Source organism: Amphiura filiformis, chromosome 5, assembly GCF_039555335.1.
Source record: "Amphiura filiformis chromosome 5, Afil_fr2py, whole genome shotgun sequence".
In the NCBI taxonomy this organism is placed as follows: domain Eukaryota; kingdom Metazoa; phylum Echinodermata; class Ophiuroidea; order Amphilepidida; family Amphiuridae; genus Amphiura; species Amphiura filiformis.
The window spans coordinates 10,470,688-10,487,535 of record NC_092632.1 but is presented as its reverse complement, the minus strand read 5'-3'; the positions used below and the strand labels follow the sequence as shown (position 1 = coordinate 10,487,535).

At 37.0% G+C, this 16,848-nt stretch overlaps 1 protein-coding gene across 1 annotated transcript in view; it reads right to left on the bottom strand.

The window, feature by feature from the left end:
• Positions 1-16,848, bottom strand: part of LOC140152606 (mitogen-activated protein kinase kinase kinase kinase 5-like) — a 113,649-nt gene that overhangs the window by 42,257 nt on the left and 54,544 nt on the right. Inside the window, 1 exon segment of the mRNA XM_072175020.1 lies at positions 1,110-1,152. Coding sequence (XP_072031121.1) covers positions 1,110-1,152 — 43 coding nt within the window.

Genomic DNA, 16,848 nt, shown 5'->3' with positions numbered 1-16,848 from the left:
CTTTTTTTAATCATACAAGCTGTTGATAAACGTTGATAAATGATTCAATCTGATCACCAAACTTGTGAAATTCCAATTATTTCCACAAAACAAAATATATTCTACTGATGTTAAAGCATCATTATGCTAAACTTCCTTTTTAACCTGGTGAGTCTAGCAGGGCCGTAGCAAGGTCGAAAAATGTGGGGCGGCCATCACAAATATGGGGCGGCCAAATTACAAATCTATGCCCATATTGAAATAAAGATACAAAGAAAAACATAACAAATTTGTCAAAAAGTGGGGCGGCCATGGCATCCCCGGCCGCCCCGCTTGCTACGGCCCTGGAGTCTAGCCTATATAGCATGTAGCAAATGAGAAAATGATTAATTCAAAACAAACTGCATATTAAATAAATGTTCCTTACATTCTTCATTTGTTTCACTTGATCAAATCAAAGCATATATATTACAATAGTCCTTTCCCCCCTTTTAAATTTCCAGATATTGAGCTGACGGGACAAGGTATTCAACAATGATATCTCACTGACCACAGATGACAAGAGAATAAGAGATACATAAATAAACGACATTCTTATAGCGCCTCTTCAAGTTGTTCAAAAGTGCTTTACACTGGGGCTTTACATTTATTCCGCTGTCGCTAGGATATCACACCATGTGGCTGCCAACAACAATAATGCCAGACTACCCCTAAACAGCTCCCCGTTGTACACCTGGGTAGAAGCAAGTAGGACTAAAGGCCACAACTCATTGGGTGTGATGCGACTCGAACCCATAACCTTGTAATCATGATTGCTTAACCCCATGCCACCGTGCTTCACAAATTATATGAAGAAATCAACAAAACATTGCAAACTGTTGAGCAGTTAATTGCTACAATGCATGACAAGCGGTCTTTTGGTTGACTTTATCAGCAAAGACAACAAGTTGATATTGTAACATGTCAAGTGACAGCTTTTCAAGAAAATATTGTGACATGCTACAAGTACTTAGCATCCAAATTCAATAAAGTGAATCACTGTCAGCCAAGATAGCGGTTCTAAGCAATCAAGAGCTGGCCTAGTCCCTATCCACCGTACATTCACAATTCACATCACACGTCATACATACCCAACTTGACGTCACCGTTGTCTGTTAGAAGTATATTGGCCCCCTGTAGGGAAAAACAAAAACGGAGACATTTATCATTAGTTTAGTTTGAAAAAATAATAAGTTGCTGGTATGATTGTGTATGCTGAAAATAGAAATGGAAGGAAATCAGAATTCAAAAATGACATACAGACAGTTATTAATGATGTCAATGATGAATTTCTTTTGTCATTACTTGATACAGACACTGTCTATTACACAGTCTATTACACAGAAATCAAGTATTTATTTATCTACTTCATAAGAGATTATCCAAATGTTTTTGTCATAATGCATAATATTAGTGACAATTTCTCATTCAAGTCATCACTGTTAACCTTTTGTATTAGGAACATCAAACAAATTCTATTTATTAGCACAGCATGGTAAAATGTTTGGAACCCAGAGTCCTAGATGGAACTGTGCCTCCTATGCATTTGACTATGAGGCTAAATACCAATTTGATCTAAACATGCCAAGTATTCCTCATAACTAATAGAGCAAAGCGGAATCAATAAATCTTGTGTGAACATGTACATGTACCAGCCAGTCAGCCAGGTAAGCTTCCTAAAAGAAACCCTGCCAGTGCACTAGATGACGTTCAGCGCATCCATCCAAATACTGTTAAAGTGGCAATTTTCACACACATAATTTTCTTGCACTTGGCTAATCTTCAACTACTTCACTTGCTTTTAAATTTGAAATTTCAAGCTTTCTTACAAAGACCTATATAACAAACATAATTGCAAACTGTTATTTTTGCGATAGCTGCATTGAGCGAGAAAGGCATGAAAATTAATGTTCCACAAAATGTCCACTTTTGCAGTATGTGAAGGAGCGATGCTATTCACTTCTTGTATTGATAATGGGCAGATTTCTGAGATGAAGCAGCATGGCAGCATGTACTCATGATTATAATGTTAACTGCCGATATTGAAAATAAACAAACTGCCATTATCAAAATATCTCTGGTACATACTGCATGGACAAATTAAATTTGCAGGAACATTTTGTTCACAAATTGGCAAATTTCCTTTAAAATGCTACATGTGCAGCAGTAAATCTCAGCAAAAATTGTTTGTGTACTATAGAAATACCTTTATAATTAAAGAAATATTTGTCATCAGTTTTATTTTGTAAATAAGAGTGCCCTGCAAACTTAAGCAAAATTCAACTGCATGCAAAAATTACTTGCTTTACAGTAGATAATTCTCCCAAACAATGACCATTAAACAACTTCTTTTTAGATGCAAATTTGATTTGTTCAATTTTGAGTTGACAACCCTGGATAATAACTCAAGAAATCTACATTTGGGTCCATTTGAACACCAGGATGGGTTAGAAACAGTCAGGGGTTAACACCACACTCTTCTCTTAACTAACTGTGGGCTACATGTACAGGTATGCTCTTCTGTACATGAGAACAACAGCTTAACATCCCCTCTGAAAGATGGAATTCTCTCTGTTTAAATCTGTAGCATAGCACTGGTTATGTATGTAGTTATTTAGTAGTGTGCCTTTTGTGAATAACTAGAGATTAAATTTTACCATACAAAAGCTGCAATGCAAACTTATAAACATGTAACCTACAAGAGTTTCCTTTTGATTCCTTGTTGCCTGTGAGTAAATGGGAAACATTTCAAAGAACTTGCTTCCTCCAGAATACAAACACATAACCCAGTTCCTGTTCTAGCACTTCCTAAAATAACAAACATTAACAAGTACATGTTCCCATATTATAGCTCCATATGAAGATACCCAGGTACATCGTTGCATTAGATGCACAAACATATGCAGTATGCACATATTTAATATTCAGTGTTATGAATATGTGCAGGTAAAATTAGGTCAAATGTAAAGTTTGCTAACAAGCCAAAGATTCAATCATCGCTACCAATTTATTACCAATATTTTATAAACTACTTCAATGGTGATACATGCATTATTAACAGGCTATTTTTTCCAATGAAAATTTAGTCCTATCATTATCAAATGATCAGAAGATAAAGAGATAAAACATGTACAGTCATTTTTTACCAGCAAAATAGATTCCGACATTCTTTTATTTAAAAGAAAACCGAATCTTACAAGCTTTTCATACAAAAGTTGCACAAGGAGAAATGTGAACAATATCACAAAAACAGAATTGCCCTTGTATATGATGGCAGACCATGACTAATGCTCTATTTTACCACTAAGACAATTATGAAGAAAACTGTTTCAAGTCAAATAAAGTAGTAGGATCATTGTTTCGTAAATCACAACTTGCATATTCTATCAACACATTGATAGCTTGGTCTTATGATTAGAGTGGCAAATTAAATGCCTGTATGTCTCTTTAAATAATTATAACTGCTCAATTGTCTGCCTTTAAAATTCAGACATAACTTTTGTAAGTCCTATGCAATTTAAATGAAACAACAAATGGGAAAATGGAAGAGAAGAAAGGGAATAAAGGAAAGAAGGAAGGAATGATAAGAATAAAACAAGAAAGAATAAAAACTAGAATTTCGCGGTTCTCGACCTGCGCAAAGCATCGGCCGCAATGCCTCCACCTTGACGCCCATAATTTTAACTGGTGCAATTTCACTTGACCCCAAAATGACCTTAACATTATTTGCCTCACTAAGGTGACCGTTCCCACCAAATTTCATGAACCTGCAGTAGTCTATGGCGATTTGACCCGAGATGACCTTGAATGACCCCAAAATGACCTTGACATTTTTGCCTTGTTTCAGTGGTCGTCCCCACAAAAATTTCATGAACCTGCGACAATCTATGGCAATTTGACCTCGGATGACCGTGGATGACCCCAAAATGACCTTGACATTTTTTTCTTCCTACAGTAGTCGTTCCCACCAAATTTCATGAACCTGCAACAATATATTGCGATTTGACCCTGGATGACCTCAAATGACCTCACAATGACCTTGCGATTAGCAAATTTTGCGCTGAAAAGCAAATCAGGTCAAGAACCTCTGGCTGTGCTACTCTCCGCCAAGTTTCATCACTGTAACTCATACAGATCTCCAGATAATCTGTGCAATGTTATTTTGCTTGATATGCATAAATTATGCAAATTAGGTACTTAATTACCATATTTTGCGACGAAAACCTGCTAAACTTTGGAGACCACCAATTGCCACCCCTCCACCAAATTGCATCACAATACGCCTTACCAGTTCCAAGAAATTGCACTCGCAAGCTCGGACGGACAGATGGACGGACGGACGGACAACCAGGAAACATAATACCTCCGGTGGAGGCATAAAAAGGAAAGAAGGAAAAAGAAGGAAAAAAGAAACAAATAAACAAAGGTAGGATGCCAGCAGGTAAGAAATGTTTAAATCCGACACAAACCTTTACCAATTTCATTGCAGTCCTTGTCCTTCTAAATATCATGTCATGATGTAATGAGCTAAGAGTGCCCCTCAGCATCATGTCATAATATAATTGCTTTACATCATCATGCATCATTTTGAAATTGAATTTCATCCAGTAATTTTGATCTTGTATACTCATTTCCTACATGTATACCAGCCTACTACTGTATGTGGTGGGTCATAGTCTCGCCTGCAGGCTGTGCAAATGTTATGTTAAATGGTGACCTAATTTCTATCTCATCTTCCATCATCATCATCATCATCATCTCAATGCTAACTGTAGCCATATGAACAGGCAGGCCAAAGGTTTGAACTGGAGGAGGATTTAAATGAAATTAGCGACACTGCTGCTCAGCCTCATTCTACTAGCGTGGTTCAATGCCCTCATCCCCACCTGGCTGGCTATTAGTTACCATGGGCTTGTGTGTGCGCTCAGATCAAATCAAATCAAAAACAATTTCTGCCCGGCCCTGGTGTTGTCTGGTGAAGCTTTAGGCCCAATTTTGCAAATGACATTCCTCCTTGTGACACAGCAAAATTGTTAGTATCCAACTTGGAGAATTCATTTTGATTTTGGAAAAAAAAGAATCATTTGATTGTTGCACCTCAGTTAACATGTGGATTGGTAATTGGGATCTAAGAAAAATTGGGCTCTTAACAAAATTATGTTGTAAAATCACAAGATGCATCTATTCATCTACACCCATAACATATCTATATTCAAAATGTACAATATCATATTTGTAAAGCCTGCACCAAAATGGGTGACCAAACAAAATCCAACCCTCAGTCAGAGGCACAACATCTAATTTGATTTCTTGTAAACAGCAGCAGCAGGCACGCCTTAATGGTTTTATATCAGGAAAGCCTCATTGAATATAGGATGTCATGCACCTGATTTAGGGTGTTCACCTGAAATTGGATGTGGCATTTTGGGTGTTGGGGTGAACATACTCTGAACTACCATATTTGGGTGTACATGTATACCTCATCACTTTCTGGCACTCACAGGGACTACTCAGATATGAGATGTACGTTCAATGAATATTAAAAAAAGCAGAACTTAAAATTGTTATCGTAATGTTATTGAAACTATGTTGTAGTTCCCCCCCCCATTGTTATTCAATATCACCACTGTAAAAACACCTTTGAGAGCTGTAATGCAGACTTGTAGTTTTGGAACCCATCCGATGTCCGTCATGAGTGCAGGTACAGGTATATCCACTTAAGATTTGAAGATATGATTTAACCTAATTGCCAAGAAGTTAAAACTGCACCAACTTCAGCATGGACCAAATGTACAAGGAAATTAACAATAGGTTTAATTGGAGGTACTAATTTATTTGTGAAGCCAACTCCTGGGACATTGCCTTACATTCTCATCATATTCAAACATTATTCCAAGTTAATCATCTTTTCTGTCATAGCCATTCAAAAAGCCTCCCAAAAAGATCCTATTGCAAAATAAATGTATAAAACTCTAAATGATCACATTAAGCCTACAATCTTAGAAAAATTTGTTCGAACACTTTTAAGGCCATATTGGAAATGGTCCCCTTCTACCCCCGTACAATGTTGGTATGCCCAATATGCTCATCTTCACCATATCTTCTCCCAACATTGTTTGGTGCGGAAAGGGGAGGGGACATGCTTAAGATAAACGTTGAGACAACACTATGATAATTCTTATTTTCCAGTGACTCATATAGCGTGCGCACTATGCTAAGAAGAACATGGGAATTACAGTGGGTGTTCGAACACATTTTTCCGGGATTGTCTACAAAATTGCTTAGCAAAATCATCTGATTTTAGTTTTTGGACAATAACTCTGCAGTTAAGCAATCGATCTTAATGCAATTTGGCACACATGTCAGAGACATAATTTGCTATCACCTCACAAAATATGGAGGAAATCAATGAATATTTGGATAGCGGTCAGTTACCATAGATTTAATATAGCGTTTTGTACACACAAATATTAGGCCTTAATGGTTTATGTGCTATGTTAATTGCGCATATGTACATATTGTATAATAAATTAAGAGGAGGGATTAAAATTTTATTTTCAGCTAAAAATAAAAAAATAAACATTACTCGTAAATTCAATGTTATTTATTTAAATGTCACATAGTACCACGGAATGATAAATGGGGGGGCATCGAGAACGAGGGAGAGGGAGAGAGTGATAGGAAGGGAGAGATACACACCGGATACGCACATTTATTGCTTTAAAATTAGTTTATAATAAAAAACATTACTTGACCAACATTTAAAAAACAGCCTAATGTGTGAAATTGTGTTCATTAAACATTTTAAATACACCATGGTTAGGATGGTCAAATGGTAAAACGTAATGATTTACACACATAGACAAGCACGCATATCCATCGATTTACCATATAATAGAAAAGTAAATCCTATTATTCTTTATGTTTTGTGGTCAATCGTTCATACTGTGTGTTTTCAATGGGGAGATGAGCAATGATTTACCTTTACCATGAATAGGGTTTCACACTTTCAGTGTACATAATTATACCCACAGAAGAGACAACGTAAATCATGTTTTTAATGAACTTTGCCCATGTGAGATTGCATATAGGCCTAAAAATAACGGTCATTATCTATCATGCTCATAATACTCAGAGGTTCTTTAATTTTTGAATCGTTTATATTTTCTTTTATTCCAATCAAATATAATGACAATCATGCAATAACCCTGAACTTGCATACCAATCATTGAATATGTCAGTTAAAATTGATTTATGTGTCGTATACATTGCGCATGTGTGTCTTTAATGTGCAATTGGTCTTGAACTTGAAACTTATTGAACAGCAAGTGACATATGCTCTTTTTATTACTTTTTTATTCTTCCTTCTTTTTTTAATTCATGGTTTTCTTTTTAGTTTGATTGTTCGTTTTATCTTCTTTTATTTCTTTTTAGTATTTTCTTTCCTTTTTTGTTTTTGTTTCCTTTCTTTGTTTCTTTCATCTTTTTTTTTTTGGGGGGTCTTTAATGATTTCTTTTTCTTTGTCTTTGCTTGAATTCTTTGAGGTATACTTTCGTGTGGTCGGGAATTACTGGTTTGGAGGGATAAGTTTGGCAAAGCAATGGACATAGGTTGGTAGATGTCGTTGCATTATTTTGCTATCTACTGCAGATAACATTGATAAATTTGCATCCCACATCCGTGTGATGTTTGCTTGACGGTGCGCTTAGTGTCATAGCAAATATAAAAGATGGTGAATGATTTTCCAAAATGATTTTCAACTTTTTCTATCCAAATTGCTATGTTTTAAAATGTTTGGGGCTACGTATAAGGTATTCTACGTCTTATTTGACTTAACTTAGTCAAAATTTGATGAAAATATACGTTTAAAGTGACCGATCCCTGAAATATTTGTGAATGGAATGTAATATTTTTTATTCCCTATGTTCCTTAGTATATATAAACTAACATGTGTAAGTTTCATTTCAATCGCTCTACTGGATCTGAAGTTGTGAACCCAAATGTGAAGTAGCAAACACTGATTTAGGAATTCCTCAGACAATCTTAGAAAAATTTGTTCGAACACTTTTAAGGCCATATTGGAAATGGTCCCCTTCTACCCCCGTACAATGTTGGTATGCCCAATATGCTCATCTTCACCATATCTTCTCCCAACATTGTTTGGTGGGGAAAGGGGAGGGGACATGCTTAAGATAAACGTTGAGACAACACTATGATAATTCTTATTTTCCAGTGACTCATATAGCGTGCGCACTATGCTAAGAAGAACATGGGAATTACAGTGGGTGTTCGAACACATTTTTCCGGGATTGTAGGTGCTAAAGTGCAATCCGCATTGCCCTAAAAATCCACTTCCACGTATGCAAAATCAATACAGTCCACAAGCTTTACGGTTTAGCATTTCATGTCTAAATGTAAAGCGAGCTGACATTTAAGTCATGACAAATTTAATATATCATTGTTTATCTTGAATTCCATGTTGACCATATACTGTGTTGTTCTTTGGGAGAGAGACGAACACATACTTTGAAGTCACAGGTTGCCTGTTCTGAAAAGAAGCGGTATCCTAACTTTTCCCGGATTCAAAATGAATCCAATTACAATACAAATCTTGCACTATTTTCTTGGTAAAGTTTATTGACTGTTTACTTTCAAATTAACTTTTACTTACTTTCAAATTAACAACAGGTGACTAAAGGAATACTTTGATTACACTATTTTGCAAAGAACTACCGCGCTGGCTGACTGATCACATAAAATCACGTCTGCATTACACGATGCTATGCAGATTGATAGGCAAATGAGGTGCTGATGGAATGATGATGTGATTTAATTAGCCAATCAGAACAGGACTTCATGTTCACGCCATAAACTGCGCCAAATTGGGCAATGCGAAAGATCTTTGCAAATAGGTGTATTTTTGTGAATAATTTTTATAACATAACAATTAACAAACCTTATACATTGCATGCCACACATCTGCAAAATTTTCTGTACATGCATAAGGGTGGTCTTTCATACAAAATGAAGGAGTAAAAATGTATCAAAATCTACTTGGTGAAAATAATACCAAAACTGTTGACATATATATCCAAAAGAAACCCCTGGGATTGAGGCTATAACCCCCCTTCCCACATCTTGCTATCCTAAAATCTGTCGTCTTACTTCTGATACCTGCACATAATAATTGTTGCCATCCAGGCATGAAATAAGACATATGCTCATTGTCATCCATGCACATCATCATGTATGGTTGGTACAGACTGTGTTCTACCATCACAGTTTCTCTTATATGTACCTTCATATTATTTACAAAGGGGCCTTGTATACATCATGTATGCCACAGCTTGTCATGATGCAAACTATGTAGTGAACATACGCATTATTATTATTTTCTGCTGTAATTGATTTTCAATTTACTCAAAAAATAATTAAAACCTTTCGAAGAGACACTGCAAAAATAAAGCAAAATAAAACCGAAGTTCGCTAGCCTTAGTTCAAGTGCATAATGCAATTAATGTGCTCGCATTCTGATTTTAAAAAAAAGCTTTTACATGTAGGGTGTGTTCATCTGATTGGTGGTAATAATGGCAGCTTTGGAAACAGATCATTATCTCTTTTACCTCCCCCTCTCCCCTGAATTCTATAATGTTCATTGATTCCACTGAGCTGAGTCCATACATGGCATGCAAAGTTTGAATTTGTATGCTAAATTAAGCCAGAATTCTTGATTTCGCTAGCAAAATAAACCTTCTTTCATGTGACAACTCTCACCTTCATTTGACTAAATTTCAATTTTCTTTCAAACAAATTTGTCAAGTTATTATTATTCATCACCATGAATATATGCATCTTCTATCAATCTGCATGTATGTAATAAATATAATGTACACATACACATTTAGTGAACTATAGTGAGCTATAATCATAGTTAACCATCCATCTGCACATAGTGAGAACCTGGATGCTGTTACCACTTTATCAAATGAAAATGCCTATAGGAAGAAAACACTATTATTCTAGCCAATAGAGCAGAGGTTATTGCCATCATCAACTTTGACGAGGCACCGGCATGCATACATTATCTGATTTATCTCCACTTAAGATTCACACTAAAATGTATGTGCACCCAACAAACATTGACTAAGCGTCACACCAAAGCAGCTAACGCAATTCTTAGAACCAGCAACAGCTCATTTCAGGAGATACACTTATCAACATTGGCCTCTGTTTGATTTGACATTGCCTATACATAACATAAATTGCTGTATGTGCATCGCGTCTCATACACATACTGCAAGGCTATACACAATACAATGCTCACCTTCTACCTCTGCTTGGGTTTGAAATAGTTCCATCTGTTGCAGACAAGTCTCATTAAATATTATTCAATTTTTCAAAACCTACTAACTTGGATTGATTAGTGAACAGGCATAATTGCTATTTCTTTCATCCCACTCTACATTACATCATCGATAGTAGAGAGATACATGCTTACAAATTATTACATATACATTGAAGACACTGCACAGCATCTCTTGCTTTTAGTATTACACTTGAGTTGTGGATTTCAAATGTGCTATGCCAACTCGATTTAAAATGTTATATGCAACCTGTCAGTGCGCAATTGATCAGCTTATGTTTATCTACCTATTTCAGGGGTGGCAAATCACAATTTCATTCCAATTATGATTAATTTTGCATAATAATATTAATTTGCTGGTTTGTAAAACAATAGCTAGTAGTAAGTGTTTTAAGGTAAATTTAATCTGATACATTTTATTGTGAAGGTGTGAAGCTGTAAGGATGACTTAATGACTTATTCCCCTCCTGGGTAAAAAAACTATGACACCATGGCAAATTACAGGGACTGTCTTGTGTGCAACAAATTTCTTGCAGATTCATTCGCTTGACAAATTTTTGTCAAATTTATATGCTCTGTTTTACAACAGTGGCCTATGAAGCCTAAGAATACACATAATCATGCATAACTCACAAACGCAAAATCGGAATCATCTGAAATTTTGGGAATAAGCTTTTTTGGGGGGGTGTACATCTACTGAAACATACCATGAAAAGAGGATGTTAGAATCACATCTACATGCACTGTACATTGCCTATATCTCCTTGAAACTCTTGTATGTGAGGGTGACTTATAGCTCCTCTAGGTGAATTGCTTGGTCCTTATTTTTTCATTGTCACTGGATCAAAACAGCTCTTATAAACTATCCTAACAAAAAGGAAGCCAGTGAAATTCAAAACTTGTAAATGAACTAGTTCGAGGAAATGGATAACAACACATCTCAGAATACCTCTAGGCTGTAAAACCAAACTAGTTAACCCTCAGGTATTACAATGATGCACCATCCATCTGTTCATCAGTTAGACATAATTGCACCATGCAACAGATACTTCATAGCCCCTCTTCATTTTGTTGTCATCGGACGCCTGCCGCACAGATGACCGGGCCGTGATCCGGGCATCTCGCATCGGTTTACAGCTATTAGCTGTCTCACTTAATCGTCATTTGTGTGAATTGATTGCATCTTGTGTGTTTACTGTCAAGTAGTAACATGGTTTTTACCCACACTCAATTACAACTTGTACCTCCGCACAGGACATGTGAAATTAAGATATGGACAAACTGTGATTTAACATTTTCCTTGTATTTCCTCTTTTGACGCAATTGGCAATAAGAAATGGTTGTTCTGCCAATTTGTAACTATGTTTATCAAGTCACTTAACTGGGGCAAATCTGCTAATCTTTTCAACAGTGTATATGATGTTCATTCTTTATCAACTAGTTTTGTCAATTTTTTTTATTTTGTTGAAATTTATTTATTCTTCTCAATCAACCTGTTAGTATACCGTACCGGGCCACTCAAGTTTCACAGTGTACACATGCACGACCAGAAAAATGTGAATTAACCCGACCCAGCCCGTGTTTTTTTTAACTATCGGAAGGGAAAGAAGAAACGAAGGAGAGAAGATGAACAAAGAAGTCAGTTGGTACCCCTAGGATTCGAACCTCGGACACCTCACATGCCACACAGAAGATCACCAACCTGTAACCACTGAGGTAACACTGCCCCGGGCAGCGATTCCCTGGGAATATATGACTTAGGCTGATTGCATCATCAAGTCACATGGAATGCATGCACGCAGAGTGGTTTTAGTAGTGAGCTTTAGTGTGACTTAGTTCTGTTAGGGTTAAGGAGGCCTAAATCTAGGGGAAAAAATGTACATTAAGGGATCTGGAATGAGCGTTTTGAGCGTTTCGACAGTATTTTTGTGGGACATTAGAGCACATCAGACATATCGAATTGCATTCTGAATACAAAGAATGTCTTTCTGATATCAAATAATTTTCATTTTTTGAAATTCACGATATAATACAAATTTTATGACAAATTATTAAAATTTGATATTTTTCACATTTTTGATATATAACAGTCCTCGAAAGTAAATTTTATAAATCTAATGATATATTCTTAAAGTGTATGTAGCTGGGAGGAAAAGCCGACGATCAATTGAAAATTTTGACCTTTCATATTGAAGATATGGATTTTTTCCCAAAAAGACCTAATTTTTTTGTTGTGTTTTGGGAACAAAATCCATATCTTCAATACAAAAGGTCAAAATTTTCAATTGATCGTCGGCTTTTCATCCCACCTACATACACTTTAAGAATATATCATTAGATTTATAAAATTTACTTCGAGACTGTTAAATATCAAAAATATCAATTTTAATCATTTGCCATAAAATGTGTATTACATTGCAATTTCAAAAAATCAAAATTATTTGATATCAGAAGGACATTCTTCGTATTTAGAATGCAATTCGATATGTCTGATGTGCTCCAATGTCCCCCAATAAATACTGTCCAAACGTTCATACCCCATCCCTTAAGGGAAGTTTTCAGAGAACAAACACGAATTGTTTGAATCCTGTTTAGGATGTCCAAAAACAAAACTTTTTTCAAGAAAAAGGGTTGTTTTTAAACTTCTAGTTGGGGCATTTAGGAGTCATTTTAATGATCCCGCTATTTCACAAAGCGTGTTTCCCTGGAGTGTTTCCTCAGCTCGACATCACCCAAACATAAATATTAGAAAATATTATGAAGAAAAACATGTACTATAAAGGGTATATTTTATCAAAAACCTGTAAGGGTGGTACTTTTCAGATAAAATCCTGCTTTGGGGTATCTTTCAGGTACAATCCTGTTTAGGGGGTAAAATTTGTTGCAAAACCAAACTAAATTCCTGTTTAGGGATGTTTTTTGCTCCAAAGGGCAAAATTCTGTTTAGGGTATGTTTTGAAAATCTCTGGTCATGCATTTATACTGTGAAACTTGAGTGCCCCCCCCCCCGCCATATTCTTATTTTATTTGTATATAAGCAGTCTCAGTTGTTATAATAGGTTGGTGCAATGATTGTTTAGGTTTTGCAAAATTACCTGTGTGTAAGTTTGATCAATGAAATAGATCACTTAATCAACACCTTTAGATAACGACAAATTCAGTACTTGGAAAAATAAATACTAAACTTGACTACATTTGCCATCAATTGAATTGCTTTCACTCAAGTGAATTAAGGACCTCCTCAAGCGAGCCTCGTGCATTTCTTGTACAGTTCTAAAACTACTGCTTATGAAACATTCAAATTGGAACTGGCAAATGCAAGCACCCAAGATAACAAAATCATGTTAACATCATGGCTGATGATGTCGGTCGGCGATGCTGGATTTATTACGGAATGGCCAACAGGCATATAGCGGGGAATAGACAAACAGACAGGAGGAATAATTGCTGGCAAAAAGAATCTTCTGTAATTGAAGAGAGCTCAAAGTGGATCTATAAAATGCATGTAGGAATATATGCAATTATCTGTAACAAAAGCGCACCGCTTTATCAGTTGTTTCATTACCTTTTTTACATCTTGTTTTTAAATCCAACAACTAGTTCAAACAAGAGCACCAATGGCGCTGTGGCTCTACGCTTTTTTGTGGGAAAGCAATTGTTCTTGGAGTCGAATGCGCAACAGGTTGGTAGTTTTATGGAAAGGTTGGGTAGGTCGGTCAATTTTTTTAAACCTTCAGTTTGAAAAAAATCCCCACAAATATTCAATACGGTCCTTGAAACTCGATCTGGGGTCAATCTTCCTCTGCCGCATTATTATTTTTTGCCGCATTAGAGTTGCAAAATCTGAAAAAATTTCATTATTGTGGAAATTACTACTGAACCAGGAAGAATAATTTGTTCTGCAAAATTTTAAAATCCCCTTTTTTTAGTATTTGAAGCTTTCAACAACTATAGGAAGCCTTGACAACTATTAGAATTCATCTAAATTGACCTCAGACGACCCCGAAATGACCTCCCAAAAATTTGGCTCTAAATGGTGATCTCAGATGACCCCGAAATGACCTTCCAAAAATTTGGCTTCAAATGTTGACTACCAACCAAGTTTCAGGCACATACGACAGCTTTTGGTAACTTGACCTCAAATGACCCCTGAGTGACATTGGATGACCCCAAAATGACCTACCGAAAATTTGGCTCCAAATGTTGGCTGTACCCACCAAGTTTCATGCCGATACGGCAGTTTGAATTTGACCTCAGATGACCCCCTGGGTGACCCTGGATAACTCCAGAATGCCTTTCCAACAAAAATTTGGCTCCAAATGTTGACTGTTCTGACCTTGTTTCATGCCCATACAACAGTTTGAATTTATTTGACCTCAGATGACCCCTGGGGACCCCGGATGAGCCCAAAATGTCTTTCCAAAAATTTGGCTCCAAATGTTGACTGTACCCACCAAGTTTCATGCACATATGACAGTTTTTAGTAATTTGACCTCAGATGACCCCTGGATGACCCCAAAATGACCTTCCAAAAATTTTGTTCTAAATGTTGACTGTACCCACCAAGTTTCATGCCCATACGACAGTTTTTGCTAATTTGACTTCAGATGACCCCTGGATGACCTCTGGTGACCCTGACCCACAAACCAATACAAACTTGTTCTGTGCGACCCCACAAAATTAGGCTCCAAACGTTGGCCGTACCCACCAATGCCCATACAACATTTTTAGCAATTTTACCTCAGATGACCCCTGGGTGACACCGGTTGACCCTGAAATGACCTTCCAAAAATTTGACTCAGATGTTGACTGTACCCACCAAGTTTCATGCCCATATGACAGTTTTTGCTAATTTGACCTCAGATGACCCTGGATGACCTCAGGTGACCTTGACCCACTAACCAATACAAACTTGGTCTCCCTGGGGTCAAGATGCACCCACCAAGTTCAAGGAACATGCGACCCCACAAAATTTGGCTCCAAATGTTGACTGTATCCAGTTTCATGTCCATACAACAGTTTTATAGTAATCTGACCTCAGATGACCCCTGGGTGACCCCAAAATGACCTTCCCAAAATTTGATTCCAAATGTTGACTGTACCCACCAAGTTTCATGTCCATACGACAGTTTTAAGTAATTTGACCTCAGATGACCCCTGATGACCCCAAAATGACCTTCCCAAAATTTGACTCCAAATGTTGACTGTACCCACCAAGTTTCATGCCCATACGACAGTTTTAGTAATTTGATCTCAGATGACCTCTAGGTGACCCCGGATGACCTCAAAATGACCTTCCCAAAATTTGACTCCAAATGTTGACTGTACCCACCAAGTTTCATGCCCATACAACAGTTTTTAGTAATTTGACCTCAGATGACCTCTAGGTGACCCCGGATGACCTCAAAATGACCGTCCCAAAATTTGACTCCAAAGGTTGACTGTTCCCACCAAGTTTCATGCCCATACGACAATTTTTAGTACCTTCCCAAAATTTGACTTTAAATGTTGACTGTACCCACCAAGTTTCATGCTCATACGAGTTTTAGTAATTTGACCTCAGATGACCCCTGGGTGACCCCGGATGACCTTCCTAAAATTTGACTCCAAATGTTGACTGTACCCACCAAGTTTCATGCCCCTACAACAGTTTTTGCAAATTTGACCTCAGATGACCCCTGGATGACCTCGGGTGACCTTGACCCACTAACCAATACAAACTTATGCTGGGGTCAAGATGCACCTAGTACAGGGATTTTGGGTGGATCACCGCATCAGTAGGCATTTTACACATAAAATACACGTAACCCACACACAATGCAATTGAATAACAGGCCGGTACTGCACAGTGCCGCTGGTTACCAGTTGTTCTCATTTATGTAATCAGCAATTGGAGCCTACAAAATGTGGTGCATTTATAGTGTGCGGTACTAATATGTGATATCGGGAATTGACACAAATTTTACGGTAACAAAATCAGTCATACCCAGAAAGGATAAAATTCGAATTGAGAAAATAATGTACGTGTGACTTGTTGTACTAAAAATGCATCCACCCACCAAGTTTGAGGAACATGCTTCCCCTACTATGCTAGTCAGTGTTGCTCTGGCGATATTAACACTCGATCGCCATGCAATCTACGTTTAGTAGGCCAGTGGGACAACGGAATCACTACTGGAACGAGCTACGACTACACTAGTCTCTGAGAAAAGAGGCAGACACAGACAAACAGATTCTAGTGAATAAAATAGTATGATGATCAGTTGTAGCAACTACAAATTTGAACGTTTGTCAGGGGTCAAACCCCACCATTTATATTTCCCCACACTTTTTAGACAGACACCCTTTTGATCAAAATTGAACCCCCACACTTATGCAGTGTTTGTGACCAAAGCTTTCTACAGCATTACTTTATCAAATTCGGAAGACTGAACATCGGTGCGACCGCCGTTTCATACAGTCACTT